The 18,695-nt window shown below is 53.0% G+C and overlaps 2 protein-coding genes across 2 annotated transcripts; both read right to left on the bottom strand.

Moving 5' to 3' along the window:
- Positions 1-1,644: 1,644 nt before the first annotated feature.
- Positions 1,645-13,267, bottom strand: ASB10 (ankyrin repeat and SOCS box containing 10). The gene is made up of 7 exons (XM_054171164.1): positions 13,142-13,267; positions 8,873-9,122; positions 5,918-6,211; positions 4,533-4,800; positions 3,522-4,026; positions 2,169-2,282; positions 1,645-1,978 (listed from the first exon to the last, which is right to left on the bottom strand). The coding sequence occupies exons 1-7, from the start codon at positions 13,265-13,267 to the stop codon at positions 1,793-1,795; spliced, it is 1,743 nt and encodes a 580-aa protein (XP_054027139.1). The 3' UTR covers positions 1,645-1,792.
- Positions 13,268-15,560: 2,293 nt separating this feature from the next.
- LOC104298483 (late histone H2B.L4) lies at positions 15,561-16,569 on the bottom strand. The gene is made up of 2 exons (XM_009898552.2): positions 16,450-16,569; positions 15,561-15,797 (listed from the first exon to the last, which is right to left on the bottom strand). Exons 1-2 carry the CDS (start codon positions 16,567-16,569, stop codon positions 15,561-15,563), a joined length of 357 nt encoding a protein of 118 aa, XP_009896854.1.
- Positions 16,570-18,695: the final 2,126 nt, after the last annotated feature.

Raw genomic sequence — 18,695 nt, 5'->3', positions numbered from 1 at the left:
ACAGTCTTTCCCACCAAACAGATCCAGCCAGGCTAAGGTAATTCCAGCCTGTGCCACCAAAAGGGGCAGACCCTCCTTTTACCATTCCTTCTCTCGTTACAGATATGATCTGGCTGAAAATGAACACACTGAAGGGGTAATCACAATAAGACTATGGGACCTGATCCCATAAACAGATCACCCTGAGCAGACAGGTAGCCTGCAGGAAAGTGATGACTTCAGACCAGGTTCCTGCACTGGTTCAAGGAAAAGGATCTGTGGTAACAGCATAGACCTTTTTCCAGCTGTTTTAGAAGATTTGACTTCCCTGCTCACTTCCTCCCTGTTTTGCAGGTACTCTTGATAGGTCACCTCAAGCCAGCTCCTCACCTCTCTGCCTATGGATGTTATAAAGCACATTGCTGAACTTTCCTGAGGTAAACCACCTACCTCTATGCTGCTGCAGCACTTACAATGCATAGGCTGCCACAGCAGGCATCCTGACACCTTTGGTAAGGCTGCAGCCACATTCCTGCTGTACTCTCCCAGTACTTGCTGTGGTGAATCGATGGTGTGAGGGCTTTAGGAACAGCACCTGGAACCTCACCTTGTCCTTCCAGCCTCACTGACTCTGAGCAGCACAGTACAGCTGTGTATGGCAGTGCAAACTGAAGGAGCAGAGCTATGCCCTGTGTCCCCAGACAGGCAGAACCAGACAGAAGCACTGCATCTGTCAAACTGCCCACCCTTTCAGGTCTCTGCATTCTAGGGTTTGGCTGCTGATATGGTTATTAACTGAGGCCTTGAGAGACCAGTGTACCAAGAAGAGTGACCTGCAGTGCTGCCCTCATGCACCTTCTGCCAGCCAGCAGCAGTTCAGACACCAAATCATAAGCAGCAACAGAATTAGCTTACAACAAATCTTTGAAGGATACTTACTGCTTGGATTTCTTTATAACTATGCCTTGAAATCACAGGACCTAACATTTGCCTTTCCTTTGGCTAGTGTGTGGTGCAGCCCAGCAGCACATGGCCCCACACTGTGCTCTGGTAGATGCTGGCTGCTTTGCACCCAGGGGATCAGAGTTCTCAGGACGTCCAAGTCCTCAGTGCTGGCACAAGCATGGCTGCTCTGCCCCAAGCTGCAAAGGCAGGTATCCCCAGGCACTGTACCTTTGTGGGGAGTGTTTGGGAGGCCTCTGTCCTACATCCAGCAGACATTTCTCTGTCTCCTGAGCAGCAGATGAATGGGTAGGTCAGATAGGAGACACCACTGCACACGGCCTGGAACATGGATGAGCTCTCTCAAGACTGGCATCAAGGCAAGGCAGAAGCTATACTCTGGCAGGTATAAAGAATGACCAGGGTTTATTCCAAACACCTTTGGGTACAAACTGTAAACAACTCGACTGAAGACAGGATCCCAACAATGTCAGAGGGCCCTAGATGATTGGTTCAGGTCAGAGTTTGTAGATTTGGGATAGGGAGACTCATTCTACAACTTATCCTGCAATCCAGGAGTGTTTGCTTCTTATCCCACAAAATGCCCTGACCCCTATATCATCTTGCTTTTTTTAGTGAGTCTGGAGTTTGTTTACCCACACCAGTTAGGACAGAGTGCTCCAAAATAGATGCTGAAGGCCAAGCACAAAGCTGGCTGGGGCAGGGATGTGACAACAGGTTTGGCTTGGGGAAGTGATATGGACTGGCAGGAGGTGTGTAAGGGGAAAGGGGGAGCTGGGGAGATGTGAACTGCAGCAGCAGAGATGGACCATCTGCAAAGAAGGGCACAACAGGGCTGGAACTGCAGCCCTTAGTAGAGAACATCCTCAAAGCCAAGCAGCAGGAACTGGTGCAAGGCCTTTGGCAGGTGCAGCTGAGGAAGGACCAGAAGCAAACGGCCCTCCAGGAAGGTCCTGAGCGCACAGCGAGCCAGGTGCTGCAGAGAGCGAGGTCTGTGCTCCAGGGAGAACAGTGACTGGTAGAAACATGGGTATTTCTAGAAAGAGAGAGGACCAGAGGCAGGTGAAGCTGAAGATACCACACTGGAAGCAGTAGAAGTAGACATCCCTTCACTTGAATCGCTATGGTGCATCCTCCCTGTCCCCTGCAGCACTGTGCCGGTGCCCAAACCCTCCTCAGCCCCAACCCTGCTGCAGTGCCCCAGCTTCCAGCACACATTCCCTCACCTGCACAACTTCTTCTGGCACCGCTTCCACCCAGTCCTCAGAGACACGCACGTGGTCATAGCTGTTCATCAGGGCCTCCACGACACGCGGGCAGCTGTGGCAGTACCGCAGCACCTGTGCCGGGGAGAGAGCAGCTGGGCAAGGTCCTGCAAGCCCCACTTCCACTTCCTAAAAACCTGCCTCAGTAAACCTAAAGAACTAACATCCTGGCCTCATGCTGCCCCAGGAGATCAAACCTATTGGTGGTGGGAACTGCCAAAGCACAGCTCCTGCAAAGAGGGTGACTGAGCCCACACCCAGCATGGCTGTGTTCAGCACAGCTAGGTCCCCACAGCCTCTCCTCAGACGCAGAGACTAACACACATGGCTGGCATACAGACCTCCTTCACCTGCCTCACTGCTGCCAGCACTGTTTTGTGCCAGGCTCCTTTCCCCACCTTGTTCCAGTCAGAGAACAAGCTGTTCCGAGGCAAGGACTGGATCTGCTTTGTGAGCAGTGACACCACAGCAAGACATGCCTCTGGGGGGCTACATGGGGATCTCAGGGCTGTGAGGGTGCCCATTCAGCACCAGGCTACAGAGACAGCCCTATCTGTTCCTGCAGTGGGTGCCCACCACACTAGCTGCTCCACAGAGCCCCAGAGGGCATCACCCATGCTTTGTGCAGCACAGCACTGGTGCGCTGCACGTCTGTGCAGGTGCAAGCAAACCACTCATGCTGCGCCTCCTGCACTGTCAGTACGACTGCAGAGCACACCCCACCCACCCACCCAGCGCCATGCAGAGGCAGAGCCCCCAGCTCCTGGCTCCCACTCCCTACGGCCCAGGCCAGCAGTAGCTGTCAGAGCCTATTCCGGCTGTACTAGTGATCCTCATTATCTGGCGTTAATAGGAGATTAATTAGTGTTAATTGTTGATTTTCCTGTATTTTCCCAAAGGGGAGAGCAATCTGCTGATCTCCGGGCTGGGTAATTATTGCACTGCTCAGGAATTAAGACAGGAAATTAACCCTTTTGTTGCCGGTGTCTTGCCAAGACAGGCGGAGCTGGAGGGAGGGTACGTCCCAAAGGGAAAACACATCCCCAGGAGGAAAAAAGCCCAACACTTTCTGGGGCAAGTGATTACAGAAATCAGGCAACTACTGTCCACACCACAGAGCAGAAGACTCTTACAGCAGTAGTTGCCCCAGAAGAAGACTTTGGGGAACCCATTACTAAGTCAGTTCCCCCTCTCCCAGCCCCCAGGTAGAGATGGGCAGGACAGCAAGCAGACTGGCACAAAGCAAGCCCCACTGTGACAAAAGCTTGCTCTGCCTGGGGCCCTGGTGTTCAGAGTCCCCTCTTCCCACCACACCTTGAGGAGGGAGCCAGGCCAGACACGGACGGCGCCATGGTTGAGCAAGGCTTGCACCACAAGCTCTGGATGGTGCTCCAGCTTGTAGGGTGCTGTTTGCAGGACATTGTGCAGAGCCATGTTCCCGCTGTAGTTCATGACGTTGACATTTGCACCCTGGGCCAGCAGTAACTCCACGATTTGAGCATTTGAGTTCTTGCAGGCCAGGTGGAGTGGGTGCTGACGGTCCTTGTCTGCAGCATTGATGCTGGCACCGCTCTCCACCAGCAGCTGGCAGACCTGGTAGTAACGGCCCATGTCCTGGGGCTGATGGGGCTGAGCACAGGCAGCGTTCAGCGGTGTCTGCCCCTCCTCATTCTCTGCCTCCAGCTCTGCCCCGTGGCACAGGAGCAGCCGGACGTGCTCCGTTAAGCCGTGCCGGGCTGCTATGTGCAGCGCTGTGTCGCCTTCCTCCTCCGTGCGGCTGTTCACACAGGCACCATGCTGCAGCAGCTGCTGGACACACCTGTGGGGCAAGATGGCTCAGTGACAGGCTCTCCTCTCCAGCTCCTATCCCATTTCCTACCCTCCGTGTATGTACAAGCCTGCGGCTTCCACTTTTCCCAGGAGTCCAAAAGCCCAAACTCCTCGTGGCCTGGAGCAGTGTTTTAAGTGAGGATGAATGGTGAGCTGACAACTGCCACCCTAACGCCAGCTACCTTTGCACAGATTTTCAGTAAAGTGCCACTGTGCCCAGTCTTCTCCCACATGCCCACAGAGCTCTGCTTGCACATCACAGGCCCTGAGCTGTGCAGTGGGCATCAGCAGCTCTGCACTGCTGTCTGGACAGCAGCACCAAGCTCAGCTGCATCAACTGAGGACTGGATTCTTGCAGCCATCAGTTGGACTTCAGAGCTGATCCTGGTCCAGGAACAAGCAGCTGGGCCACACCAGGCACCATGCAGGATCCCTGCCACGCAGGGTGAGGGTGGAGAAGGAGACAGGCCCTCATGCCCCCTGGGCAGCACTCACTCGATGGAGTCTGGACTCTTGCAGAGGTGCAGGGGCTGGTATCCGTCCTCCGAGACGGCCTGAGGGTCGGCGCCGAAGTCGAGCAGCAGCCGCAGACAGTCGGCGCTGGCGGCCCTGCATGCTTCGTGCAGCGCCGTGCAGCCGCCGGGAGCGAAGTCGACAGCAGCGCCGCGGAGCAGCAGCAGCCGCAGGCAGGCGGTGTAGCCCCGGCTGGCCGTGATGTGCAGCGGCGTGGTCAGCTCCTGCTCGTAGCTCAGCGACCAGAGCCCTGCAGGAGAGAGAGCTCAGGGAGCCGATAGAGAGAGTGCAGGAGCCAGGCCTGCCATTGCCCTAGGGCACCCGCTGCACATCATCCCACCTTCAGAAACTCAGGGTTCCCCTCGAGGCACTGCCCCTATCCCGCCAGTCCCTTCCCTGCCCAAGCAAAGCCCTAGGGGTGACTCTTCATTGTGGAGCCATGCTGGCAGGGAGGTCAGAGGAACAGGAGCTGTGGGGCAGGGGCTGTGCCCAGAACGTGCTCTGCACCCACAGCTCCCTCACTCAGCTCAGGGCTGAGAGCAGCACAGTGGCTGGGGAAAGCACCATGAATACAGGGAGTTAGTAAAGACATATTGGCCAGGCTGCCAGGCACACAGGAGATTCCAACAAGCCCTGAGCACGATGTAGGCAAGCATACTTCAGCAGACATAGGACATCTAGGCCCTAGGAGTGATCAAGGGGCTGAAACCCACCAGCTCTCAAAGATGCTGACCCAGCTGGAACTATTGCTGAGCAAGTGCAGTCTGCTAGCAAACAGCCTGCAGTGGTTACAGGCAAAGGGCTCCTTAAATGGTGGCTCTTGCTGCCCATCTGGTCTGGGATAGAGGACTCCATGACATGCTCAACATCCCTCTCACCTCTTTCCTCACAGAAGCAGCACATAATCAACTGTGTTTCCCAGGACCAGGTTCAAACGGAACCATCTCAAGGACCTAACACAGGGCTGTGACAATTCCTTACCTAGCACAATTCACAGCGAATCAGCAGCTCAAAGGCTGCACTCAAAGCAGGCACATAGAACCAGGCTACAGGGACAGTCACAGCAGGACAACCACCTGGAGTTCAAGTCTCCTTTGTGGAGCTGTGGGAACCCAAGCAGGTTCCAAGCATTTGCACTACCCCTGCTGGAATGACCAGGTACCCCAGAGGCACTCCTCAGGCTCCCAGGCACATGCAAATTCTCCCACAAGCAGCACAGGGGAACTTGACCACATCCCAGTGCTCTCACTCCCATCCCCACCCCTCCACAAGGCAGACAGCTCCCATCTCAGCCCCAGAAGCAGCAGCAATGCCCTGCAGCAGGCACAGGAGGCTCCAGGGCGCTGCTCAGCCTTGCCGCTGCGTACTCAGCCCGCGGATGTTGAAGCGGTAGTTCTTCCACTCCTCCAGGTCACTGGTGTCAAACACAGCACTGGGACTCAGGTTGTTCTGAGGCTCACTGAGGATTTCAGCCACAATCTCCTGATCCCCAGTCAGCAGGGCCTGCCAGTAGGCTTGGCCAGGGCCATCCACTTTGCGGGTGCAGATGGGCTCCCGACTCTTGTCTCCTCCGCCTTTGATGCTGCCCATGATGCAGGGCCCAAACCCTCCACAGAAACCAGTGCAGAACCTGCTGCTGCCTTCCTCAGCCAGGCTCTGGGCTGTGGGTGCAAGCACACCAGTGCCCTGTGCTCTGGCTGGTAACAGGCTGCCTACTCCAGGGGGGGCTCACAGGGAGGAGAGATGTCATGCCACTGCTTGGCCCAGCTTGGGGACAGCTCAGATCTCAGCTGCTCTATTCTGGGAAACCTTGTGACCAAATGTTAAGGCCAAGAGGCTGCTACAGGCACTCCTTTCAAGCAGCAGTATCTCTGCAGCCTCTGGCTATGAAGGGAGAGTGCCAAAGCAGAACAGGACAACAGAGCAGGGTAGAAATGGAGGCAGAACACCACTAAGAAAACAGAAAGGGAAGTGGTCTCATGTCTAGCTTTCCTGCTGTCACCCAGCTGCTGCCCAGACCTCACAACACTGCTTCCCCCAAACCTCCACTGCACACCTTTGCCCAGCTGCTGGCTCCTTGCACATCTCCAGCAACACACACAAATGCTAGATCTACCCAAGCCCTTGGCACTAGATGAGTTTTCAAACAAGCCACCGGAGAGCTTTTAACCAAAACTTAAAGCCAAAGGACAGGTAGAGTTAGGGTACAAGGATGGGAAACAGACACAAAAGGTAATTAGCCTTTATACCACTTCCTGCTTTTCCTTGACATTTACCCTTGCAGAGAAATCCTGGGCTTAGCACTCCCTTTCCCACCACAGTCCTCTCATTGGCAGTTCCTCACTGCAGTCCTTTCACCCGAGATTGTATTTCACCTGCCCCCTCTGCCTCAGTTGCAGAACCCTTTGCTCACAGGTCATCAGCTTTGTGTGCTTTTTGTTCAGACCACACGTTCTAAAGTATGTCTCAAGCTGCACAGAAGAATAGCAGTGTTTAGTAGTTTAATTTTGTCTCATGGACTTGTTCAGACCAAGCAACAATTAGCTGGGGGAGCAGGGAAGAGCTTAAGGCAAGGAACTTCATCCTTCTCAGTAATGAAAATAAGTGTCCAGGTTCCCTACCCAGAGTCTCCAGCATGCTGTCTGCAGACTTCACCACCTTTTCTAGCTAGAATGTCATGTGTGAAAGGGTGAAAAGAGGGAAGCACCAAGCAGACTTCCTCACCTGACAGGACCCTCAGTTTTCCCAAAGACAGATGCAGGTACCCAAACACAAAGGGGATTGCCAGGGAGGCAAAGGCTGTGTGAGCTAAGTGTCAGTAACACCATACCACTTACACTTCCTCTGGGCTTCTTAAAATATCAGTAGGGATGACCTGGGAATGACTGGGTCACCAGAAGCTACTTCTAAGGTCACCAGCTGGATAAGTGTTAAGAAAACTACCCCTGCAGGCTAGTGAAAGGCATAATCAACACCTCAGATAGGGTGAAGGTTTGCTTTGGGTTTTGTTCTGTACCCTGAGGAGTTTGGCAACATATTTGCCTTTTTTTGGTAAGCACACTGTAAGAACTCAAAACCTAGGCAATACAAGTCATAGAACTCAGTAAGTCTTCCCCACCCACAAGCCTACCTTGTCCATTTGGCTCTTGCTAGTGTGGACACCCACAAAACTTTGTCATGGCCAAGCTTTACCCATGTGGTCCACAGTTCTGTGCCAGGAAACTTGGAAATAACCCCCATCTCTGGAAAAGTGGCCTTCCTCACTAGCTCCTCCCTCCCAGCAAACAGTGGGTTTTGCCACCCATCTTCTGTGGAAGAGCAGTGGGATTATGGCCCCTTCACAGCTGACACTCCCCATCTTCAGTTCCAGGAGCCTGCACCACACTAACAGACAAGGGCACTTCCCAACTGCTGAGCACATCTCTCCCTGGAACACATTAGCTGTGATGCTGACTGTAAAGCTGAGAGATTACACTGATGAGAAGGGAAGCAAAAAGCCCAGAGAGTGGAAGCACATGAGTAGCCACAGGATGGGACAAGGTACAGCGAGGCATACAGATGGGAGTACAGCTTGCTTCCACCATCTCTCTGGTAGACTAGATCTCTGCTCCTCTTGCCCAATCCATCTCACAGAAGAGCTTACAGGGTGCGAACCCTGTAGAGCAAAGGCCCCTCTCTAGCTGATCACTGTTAGCCCTTCCACATCAACTCCCCTGCAGCTCCTCAAAGCCAGTATTTAGAGTAAGGATTGCAATGGCTGAGTCACACCTGGAGTTCACCACAGCAGCAGGCAGATATGGAGCAATTGTGGCTCGGTCCCCAAGCAGCTGCTTACAAGACACAACCACGCCTCTTCCTTGGGACAGGGATTATGGTCTGCCCAAAGGACAGGGCTGACACCTCTCTGCTGTTCCCAAAGCATGTCACAGCCTTTAGTTTCTAATGACCTAGAGTAACAGACACAACTGAAGACATAAGGCAGAAAACCCATCCTTATGCCACCTGATGCCTTCTCACCCAAGCACTCCCTCCATCTCACACGTTTCCCATCTATTCCAGCAATCTCCAAGAGGACAGTCCTGATCTTCCTCTCCAGCAGCCCTGTTACCACCACTTCTGAGTAGATCTGCCTCTGTCCACCTTCAACAAGCCTGCTACCATTTCTCCTACAACCCTGCCTCATCCAAAAGCCTTTCTTCCCAAATCTCTTCCACTCCCTCTTCCACTACCCTGGGGGTTCTTCTCAACACTTCTCAAATGCTTTCTCTGGTCCCCATCCTGGACACTTTCTGCTGCCCCCTGTCCCAGCCCTGCACACGCACCAAGCTTCCTGCAAGTCCAGCGCAGCTCCTCGCCCCTGGCCTCAATGATGAGGTTGATGGCTGCATTCTTGGGGAAGAACTTCTGCACCATCTCCAGGTCCCCAGTGAAGAGTGCATTCTGGACCAGCAGGTCCCGACACTCCAGTGGCTCCAAGCGGCTGTCCTGGCGTCCCTGGCCCACACTGCTCAGGCTGTGCCCACCACGGTGGCACCAGAGCCTCACATGCTGAGAGCGCTTCCAGTGATCCCCCTGCGGTGAGCGCCGTGTGGCAGGGCTGAAGGGGAAGGAGCAGTCCATCACAAGGGACAACAGGACAAGGCTGATCCTTGCAGTAAACAAGCTGCTGCAGGCCAGAGCCTCCTATCCAAGGGTATGTCCTTTGCTAGCTGCTCCTGGGTTACAGCTCCCTGGTGCCTGGCTGGACTCAGGCATAGTCCTGACTCACCCAGTATAAATAGTCCTACTTGGCAGCTCCCCTCCACCACCTCCTCTCCTCCCAAGAGCTCATTTGCAGCTGCTGGTTGCAATCACTAGCACAGATTAGGTACAGGAGAGGGAGAGCAGGCAACCAAGCTTGGAACACTCTCCATGTGCTTGCTTGTTCGCTGTGCAAAGCCTCTACTCTGCACTGTGCTCCCACCTGGAAAGAAAGAGCTGGGACTCATCGGGGCAGTCACAGAAAGGCCTGCAGCAGAAGTGGTGCCAGAAGTTGTAAGGGGCTGAGAGCAGAGGCCTTCCCACCACATTTTCCAAGCACACTGCAGATTGACTCACCTGCAGTGAGATGGGGAGAATTCTGCATCCCAAGAACGTTTGCTGCCTCAGCCACAGACAGGCCTGGTGTTTTATATCCTGCCTTTCCTCCCCTGATTTGACAAGCTTTGCTCCTACTCCAGCTTTGCTCTTGCCCTCAGACCCACTCAGCAGTGTTTTCTGAGTGAAGCATGCTAGAGCCACATATTTCCTACCTAGGAGAGCAGCCAGCAAGGTCGCTGTGGAAGTGACAGAAACGTCAGAACTCAGTGTGCAATTAACCTGGGGGCTTGATCCTCACCTCACTAACATGGTCACAAGCTGGCAACAAGCAAAGCTACAGCTAGGAGGCTGACCATGATCAGAGGGGAAAGAAAGACAAGGGCATAAGACTGAATACTGCTCATGCCACCAAGGCAAACATGACAAGGACAAGTGGTACCAGGAGCCTTGTGCTACCATAGGATTTCTACTTCGCACAAGCTGGGAGGACAGTGGAGAGTGTCCATGCAACAGTCAGAAGAATTGGGACAGAGGGACCACAAGAAGGCCACTCTTCCATTCAGCTGTTGACCAGCAGTCAAGGATCCACTGCTGAAGCTGCTCCATCTGCTTTTTCATGCCTGGTCCTTTAAGCTCAAGCAGTTTCCTGTGGTCATTCAAGAGCCCATGCTGGCACTCAGCTTCACAGTCACCTAGCACTAGTGCTGCAGCTCTTCTCTTAGCTGTGCCTGGAGCACAGCAGCTGAAAGCCTTGGGGCTGCAGGGGCTGGAGCCTGCAGTGGGCCAAATGCAAGGACTTGCAGAAAGTGAGCACTGCTCTGACTGAACACGGAGAACACAGGAAGGACGGGACACAGGACACAGTCCCATCACCAAGAACGCCCCACGCCAAAGCCAGCACCCAACCCTTGCAACCATGGTCCCTCCTCCTCTTGCCACAGATGACACCAGGCCTGCCTTATCAAGCAGATTTCTCCCTAGTGCCGAGCAGAAGCAGCCATGTCGGGGAAGAAACATTGGGAGCATCAGAGAGAGGTTGTGTGGGGAGCGAGCAGCGTGCGTGTAAACGAGCCTGTAACGAGTTTGTAATATGCATGTGCGGCGCGCCCGCGCAGCGTCATCACAATGGCACAGGCACTTTCCCGCCTCATTGCCTCCCAAATGGATTTTAAATATCATTCCGAGGACACAATTATTTAAAACGCTGAACTAAACACTCGCTAATGGGAAAACGGCGTGTGGCCTGCAGCAGCCATTGCTCATGGGGACACTCCGCCGCCCGTGTCAGCCTCTGCTCCGGCCCCACACCCTGCAGGGCCCCACACGGAAGCATCCTCTTCCCGCCTGGAAACCATGCAGGGCAGCACTAGGTAACTGTCCTGAGCCCAGCCCTGCAGACTTTACTTCTGTGAGAACACACTTTTTGTCCTTGTCCCACTTCTGTCCTCAGGACTGCTCAGAGCCACTCTGCCCTCTCCCAAGCTTCTCAGAACCAGAAGCACCACATGCCAGTCCCTGGGGCTCTGACAGCCCTGTGCTGCAGCTCAATAACACCAAACACCTCACCAGATCTTCCAGTCTCCCTCTGTGCCTGGCAGCAGGAGAGGACATTAGAACAAGGATGCCTACTACTCCCATTGTTACACAGCCCTGGAAGTTATGGGTATCAAATAAGACTTTTTCATATAATTAACTTCTGAATATGTGCCCAGTCCTGAGCAGGGAAGATGAAGGAAGCAGCTTTATTGTTGACTATATCCAAGACTCCAAAGTGAACAGAGTACAAAGAAAGAGAGCAAGCAAGAAAACAAACTATCTGCAGCAGTCCTTGCTGGGGAGAACACAAATGTAGACACAGCTCCAAGGATTCCACAGACCCTCAGCCCCACTACAGTGCTGGCAGCATCAGGGATAATAGACCCTCAAATAGCAGCACAGGCTCATGAGGAAGCATCTGTCTGACCTTTGATCATCACTCATCTCCTGTTCTCCAGGCAGAGATTCCAGCCCACCACAAGTTATCATGGGACTCAGTTTCCATTACCCAGACAATAGCAGCCTACCTCAGACCACACTAGGCAGAGGATGTGACACAGACCAGCACTGTCCCCTCACACAGCTGAGCACAGAAGCTTGAGAGTCCCTTGCTGGAACCCTGGCTGCACTTCAGAGGTTCATATTTTAACAGCTTTGGCATCACCAGAGCTATCCATCACCAGCTCATTTTCCTCTGAGTGCTGAACCATTTCTGCATGTGCCATTTGGAACAGTGTCTAATGATGCACCAGAGCAGCCACCTGGCAGTACTGCTGACAAGGGACACCAGTACAGGAGGAGAGATGCATACAGGTGTACACACTGGTGCCAGCTACCACTGCCCAGAAACCTCCCTCCCCTCCAACCTGCCCCACTCCTCACACACCAGAGAAGTGCTCTGCCTCATGGCCTCGCACCCTGTGAGAGAAGAGCGCACATTCTCAAGTCACTGTTCTCTTACAGAAGGGAAACCAGAACACAACACTACTATTTTTATGAACACCTTGATACAGTTTGGCACACCATAGTGTTCTTTTTTGAGGAATGTGGAGAGTGGACCAAAGATAAACAAACAAAACAACCAAAAAGCCCACACACAACAAAAAAAGGCTGTTAAGAACACATCAGGCAGACAGACATGGGGCTGGGGAATTGCAATATGTCCAAGAACTCACTGGAGACTTGCAAGGATGCAGGCAAACACAAACTTGCACAGGCCAAGGCACTCCCAAGACACTGACAATGCCTACACAGGCCCAGAGCTAAAGTCTGCTTTCTACTGTAAGCTGAATACTTCTGGGTAATTCTTGCAGTGCAGTTTCTTGTGACCACTCCACCTCCCCCGGTGGCAGTCTCTCAACCTCCTAAGGCAACTTCATCTGGATCTTACCTCATCCACTAGAGCATCCCAGTACAAGCAGGGCACAGAGCCGCAAGTTCAGCCTAGCAGAAGCTGAGCTGTGGAGCCTGCTTACAGAAGCTGATCTTTGCTAAGCATGCAGAGTGAACCCTTGTGTGACATCCCACACAGGTGAAAGGATAACTTCACAGGAATGGAATCTGGGGAAACAAGCAGTGTGACCCCAGTGGAAAAAAAATGAACCAATGCTCATGTGGGAAACAAGAAAATCTGGGCAGGTTCAGTGCAGAACTCCTCACTCCAAGAGCAACCTCTTCCTGCCTCCCCCACCTGGCACATCTGTGCTGCAGGCTGCCCTTCCAGGCCTGTGAGAAAATGCAGGGATCCAGTGAGAGGGATATGGGGGCAATCACCAGCTCCCATCATCCAGCGTTTAGAGAGGGAAAAGAGAAGGGTGGGGAGGAAGAAACACAGAGCAGGATGCACAAATTGCAGTACTGGAGAGCAAAGCATCTGCACCACTACAGCCTTACTCCTTGGGCTCACCCAGTACTGGATGTTCTACCACACAACTCCGGGAGAAAGGTTCTCGTCTCACCACACATCAGCACCTTACCCACACAGGCGGTCGGTTATCTCTAAGAGAGCCCGGGTGGCACAGAAGGAAGCTGCAGGTCCGCAGGCAGCCTGCTCGGAGCGGGGCAGCAGCGGGCTCCTGCCCACGCAGCACGAGCATGTGCATCGTCGGGTAGTTGGAGAGAACCACCTCCAGGGCAGCAGCAGAACTGCAGTTCCAAGCCATGCAGCAGCACTCCATCCCGCAAAAAGCACGACTGCAGGGCAACGGGAGTGCTGCTGACAAGGGGAGCGCACACAGACGCTGGCCTGGCGAGCACCAGAGCAGACCGTGCAAGGAGATGGGCTGCTCACCTTCCAGACAACAACGGAGCCCGCACACGATCCTGCTCTTCGGCTGGACGCTCCTGGAGTGGGCCCTAGCTTTCCACAAACGTGCCCCACAGTCTCTGCTCCTCATTGTATCTGGTTGTTTTCCTACAGCAGCTGTTCCTCCAGTCACAAATAACCCAGGCAGCCGGGGCTCAAACTGCCTCACGATTTACAATGCAGAGATTAGGGACATGAGTTTCATACATTTATTCGCAGGCAGCTGACAGGAGGCCTTGCCTCTTCAGTTGCCTAAGACCGAACACCCACTCCTGCAGGACTCCACAAGAAGGAAACTCTCCATTTGTGATGTGTTAATAACTTGCTGAGAACTAAATAGCTCAGAAAAATCAACTTGCCATTAGGTGCTCCATAGCTGACGTTCAGCAATTAAAGCCAAGGGGAATCTTTCTACAAATTATGTGGCAAATCTGTGCCATTATCAATCAAGCCTGTGATTGGGTAAAGTGAGATATACTCTACCTAAATCACTTCAATTACTCATATTCCAACACTTTATTATCAAGCAAGTCTTGGGGCAGTCTCCTTTATTTGGCCTGTAATTAATTCTAGGCTAACTGACCCGCACTAACAATGCTGCCCTCCTTTCCCAGAGTGAAACATTTCCTCCCTGGTCCTTTATTCACCACCATTACTGGCCCATTTTTTCAAACCCCAGGTAAAAGTTATGGCCATACCCATCTGGAAGCAGCTGTCCCATCATCAGATTTCCTCCCCCCAACTTATAAACGATCAAGGAAGTAGCTTATTTTTGTTTTAACTTTAATCAAACAGGAAAAAGTTCATTACAGATGGTATTTTTGTACTTCCTGCATACTTTGTCATTCCAGGACCTTCTCTTGTTCATGTAGAACCTTGTATTAATTTCTCTGCTACCTACAGATGCTTTTAACCTGCTTCATGCCTAGAGTCAGCGAGTGTTTTCCACTTACACTCTCAACTACTCTTCTGTTACTCCAGCCTCCAGCACACCAGGTACAGCATTTTCTGAACCAGCCTCAAGTTTTAGTTCAATTTTGAGCTCCTTTCATCAGTAGGTATTAATTCCATATACATCTGAAAAAGTTTTAAAACACTCTTTATCTTGACCCTGCCTTCTTGACACTCATTTGACAGAAACCTTTACTTACCTGTTTCCTCCTCTTGTGACATCATTAACACAAAAGTTTTCCACCTGCTTATTCTGAGGACAAGACATTATTAGCAGCCAGCTTCCATGTCCAGTGGCTTGTCCACTTTTACCCACTGGGAAGGAACAAGACCGCAGACCCCTCAGAGCTGCAAGGTCATACTGGAAAAGGATGTAGAGGAGCCACAGCAACCTCCCCAGGTTGTGCCCAGCTTGTGCTCCCCACAACCTCCTCGGAAGAGCACCTAAAAGGCAATGCAGCCACTGCTCGGTGACAAGCTGGGGCAGCCTTGTGCTCAGTACCCTGTCTCGGTTACGACATCCAGCACACCCCTGGTGGAGGCAGACCCTGGGCTGCAGTTCTGGAGGCGGTGGGCAGCATGCCCGGCGTGTGCCTCGGCTCCTGGGACCCTCGCTTTCCCCCCAGGAGCGCTCTGCCTTGCACACCGAGCTTCCTCCCACTGACAGCAGCTCCCCACCCGGTCGGGCCCCCGCACACCGCGCACACCGCCAGCCTTCCAAGGCCTTTCCCCGGGCAGCAGCGGCGGCCGCTCCGGCAGAGGAGAATGGGCAGTAGCAGGGCGGAAGCCTTCTCTCCCCTCCTGCCCCGGGTCTCCAAAGTGGAGGCGGCCACTCGGGGCAGGGGAGGTCTAGGCGTGCCGCGCCCGGTCCACCAGAGCAGTGCTCGGTTGAGGAGCGCTCCCCCGCACCCGCTGGGACAAAGCTGGCTCCTGGACTCGGCAGCACCCGGCACACTCAAGCCCCCCGACAAGCCCCGGCCTCGGACACGGGGCCCCGGCGCTGCCGGCAGGACTCGGTTCCGCGCCGGTCGCCAGGGCAACCGTGCCCCACCCCGCGGCGCCATGACAGGCGGGGCCCGGACGGTGTACTGCGGTTTTATTAGGATCTGGTCGGTACAGCGGGGCGCCACCGGGGCCCGTCACTTGCTGCTGGTGTACTTGGTGACGGCCTTGGTGCCCTCGGAGACGGCGTGCTTGGCCAGCGCGCCAGGCAGCAGCAGCCTCACCGCCGTCTGCACCTCGCGGCTGGAGATGGTGGAGCGCTGGTTGTAGTGGGCTAGGCGGGACGCCTCCGAGGCCAGGCGCTCGAAGATGTCATTGACAAAGGAGTTCATGATGCTCATGGCCTTAGAGGAGATGCCAGTGTCTGGGTGGACCTGCCAGGTGGTAAGCAAGCACCATCTCACACACTCATCACCCTGGGGAGATCAGCATCATTTCCCCCCCCAGGCAGGGACTCTAACGTCGAAGGGACCCACAATGGCCACCCTGAGGGTCTCAAACTTTCTGCCTCTGAAGAGACACACCATGATGCTGCAGTGGCTTTGTTATTACACTGGCAGGAACCTGGGCACAGTCCCCCGTGGAAAATAAAGTCCATAAGGAGTGGAAACACTCATGTGCTCCAAACCCTGCCTACAGCCTCATGCAGACAGCTGAGGCCTGCACAACTCATGGCCACTTCTCAAAAGTCTTGTTCTCATCTCCCCAGCAGAAGTTACCAGAAGGATTTTAATACTCACAGGGCCAAGATCAGCTGCTCTTGCTGTGCTAACTTCTACTCAATTTAGGCAGAGCCAGGCACCAGAGCCTGTTCTCGCTTTCTGATCTGGATACATCTCTCACTTCCTACCCCAAACCCCCACACACACTTTCAAGACTCAGCTGAGTCTGTCCTATCCCCACTCTCTTTTTTTAATCTCACTAAAGAACAGATTTTCTTTTCTATCTCTTTATGAGGTTAACATTCAGTGGGCAGAAATAACTTTACATACCGAGTTTCTACCAGGAAAAAGCACATTTACTTACCTGCTTCAGTACTTTGTAGATGTAGACTGAATAGGTTTCATTTTTCTTAGACTTCCTCTTAGACTTCTTGTCCACAGAAGCGGGAGAACAACCATGCATCTTCCCAGCTCCTGCACTCATCTCACCCTGCAATAGAGTAGCCCCTTAGTGCCATGCTTATATAGCACCTGCAGCAGTACCTCACCTGCTTCAGATGCAGCTCCAAGAAGCAGGACAGACACACATCTGTGACTGATGATTGCACATTGCACTAAGTGAAGGGCAGGTGGTCTGAGGGGGTCTTGAAAGAGATTGGTTCAAGTAAGCTTTCAGACCTGAAAAAATGTTTGAGGGTAACATGGCCAGAAAGGTGAGCAAGAGCAGTAGTGTCTCATTCACATGGGGCAGAAGTGCTAGGGAAGAGCTGTTCCCAGGTCCAGCCAGGGTTTTGGTGAGAGGAGGGTTCCAGCTTTGGTGGAAGGATGTAAATCAGAGTACTCAAGGTGCTGCTTCCACAATCAAGTGAGTGGAACCACTTCTGTGCTATGGAACAGATAATGCAGTCAGCACAGACTCAGCAGAAGGAATGATGGTCTAGTGACTGAGCAGCAGCACTGCAAACATCCCAAGAGCCAGCATTCCTCCCACCATCTCAGCTAGTCTGCTCTGGGAGTCCTGCCTGCTACACACAACAGGGCCTGAAATCAGTGGAGGGAAGGCTAACACCCTGAGCATGCATTGGGTCTGCCTTGGAAACCAGTGACCACGCTGGTGATGGTTGTTATGATGCATGAATTAAACTAAGCCAGGCAAAAAATATGCAGCACCACAGCAGAGAAGTGAACAAAAGGGAGGAAATTTTCTGTCCTTCAGCTAAAGAAGGAAGCCCTTCTCTGAGAATGCCCCATGACAGGTACCTGCTGAGACACTAGTGTGGTCCCTTTGGGGAGGGAATGCTGGTGTCCCTGTGCTGCCATCACACTGTCCCCACTCGGGGACACACCTTAAAGAGGCATGTCCTCAACAAATTATATCTTCTCAGGACTGAGTGTGGAGACCTGCTCAGCAGTCACTGCAGTGCTTGTGCAGCCAAGAGCAGTTCAGTGAACTTAGCTTGTTCTAGGTGTGTCCTCATCAGGAGGCCACCTGACCGCTCACCCCTCATGCAAATAAATGTCACAGTGACAAACAGTATCTAAAGCATCACAGAAGGGCTTTTTGCTCCCAAGAACTAAGACAGTGGTGATCAGATGTGACAGGCTGGAATGGTCACATCAGCGCATCTGTGAAGGGGAACAGGGCTGGGCATTAAACATACGAGATGGTGGGATGCCTGTGGGAACAGGAGTGGAATATTCCATGCTTTCTGATGTCAAGGAATGTTGGTGGGTGACTCACACGGGTTGTAAAGAGCAAGCAACATCATACTTCTGTTTTGTAAGAGGTCATGGATCAGCAAGGCACAGTGCAGGTCTTCCCCCTCTGGTGTACCTTCCACCCACCCTGATTTACAGAGCTGTATACAACTGAGATCTCCATGCTGGGGGAGGCTCTTCACTGCCACTGAAACCCATGTCACTTTGCCACAATTCATGACATACAAGGGCTCTCCCATGCCAAAGGGGCCCTTAGCTGTTCTATCTCCCCCCAGCTGCAGCTCTGTCTGGCAGCAGCAGTTACACACAGTTCATTTTTCTGACCGAATGCTTAGCTGCCTTTTCATGAACCTTTTAATTGTTTTTAAAATACATCAAAAATTCATTGAAGCTTCCATGGCACAAGGTGAGGTTTAAACACCAACTTTTCTAAAGGTTTGTTACTAAGAACAAATATAAATGTTAAACTAACTTAGGTTGCTTTGGTCTTGTTAAACTTGCAAGGAATGAACCGAGTCTTGTTCCTAGAGCCATACAACCTGGGCTGAAGGGAGAAGCACACACCCCAGCCATGCTGCTGTAGGGCACACACTGGTGAGAGTGATGTGCATTGTTTCTTGCTTCCATCTTGAGAAATAGCTCAAGTTATCAGTCACCCACAAAAAAGCCACATCTTCTGTCAGCCTGGTCTCACTGTGGTGGAGCAGAGGTCTCCTACTCATTGCTCTGTACCCGAGCTCAGGACTCGGCACTTCGTGCGTTCCACAAGTTCTGGTCATAAGTTTGGTTGCACTGAGGAACTGAACCTTCACCCCACTGTAAAGGTTCTGCATCCTCACCCAGAGCTCAGCACTAAACCCAAAACTGATGTGCCCCAGTAAGTACCACAGC

This window comes from Dryobates pubescens, chromosome 21 (assembly GCF_014839835.1).
Source record: "Dryobates pubescens isolate bDryPub1 chromosome 21, bDryPub1.pri, whole genome shotgun sequence".
NCBI classification, from domain to species: Eukaryota; Metazoa; Chordata; class Aves; order Piciformes; family Picidae; genus Dryobates; species Dryobates pubescens.
Note: the sequence above shows the minus strand (reverse complement) of the source record. Positions and strands in the feature narration are given on the sequence as shown.

Excerpts from the sequence above, each read along its gene's own strand:
- LOC104298483 (XM_009898552.2), bottom strand. The coding sequence starts at position 16,569 with ATGAGTGCAGGAGCTGGGAAGATGCATGGTTGTTCTCCCGCTTCTGTG. Across the intron at positions 15,798-16,449 it reads TCTACAAAGTACTGAAGCAG|GTCCACCCAGACACTGGCAT; the intron begins GTAAGTAAATGT and ends ACCACCTGGCAG.
- ASB10 (XM_054171164.1), bottom strand. The coding sequence starts at position 13,267 with ATGCACATGCTCGTGCTGCGTGGGCAGGAGCCCGCTGCTGCCCCGCTC. Across the intron at positions 4,801-5,917 it reads CTTCAACATCCGCGGGCTGA|GGCTCTGGTCGCTGAGCTAC; the intron begins GTACGCAGCGGC and ends TCTCTCCTGCAG. Across the intron at positions 2,283-3,521 it reads GGCCTGGCTCCCTCCTCAAG|GTGCTGCGGTACTGCCACAG; the intron begins GTGTGGTGGGAA and ends TCCCCGGCACAG.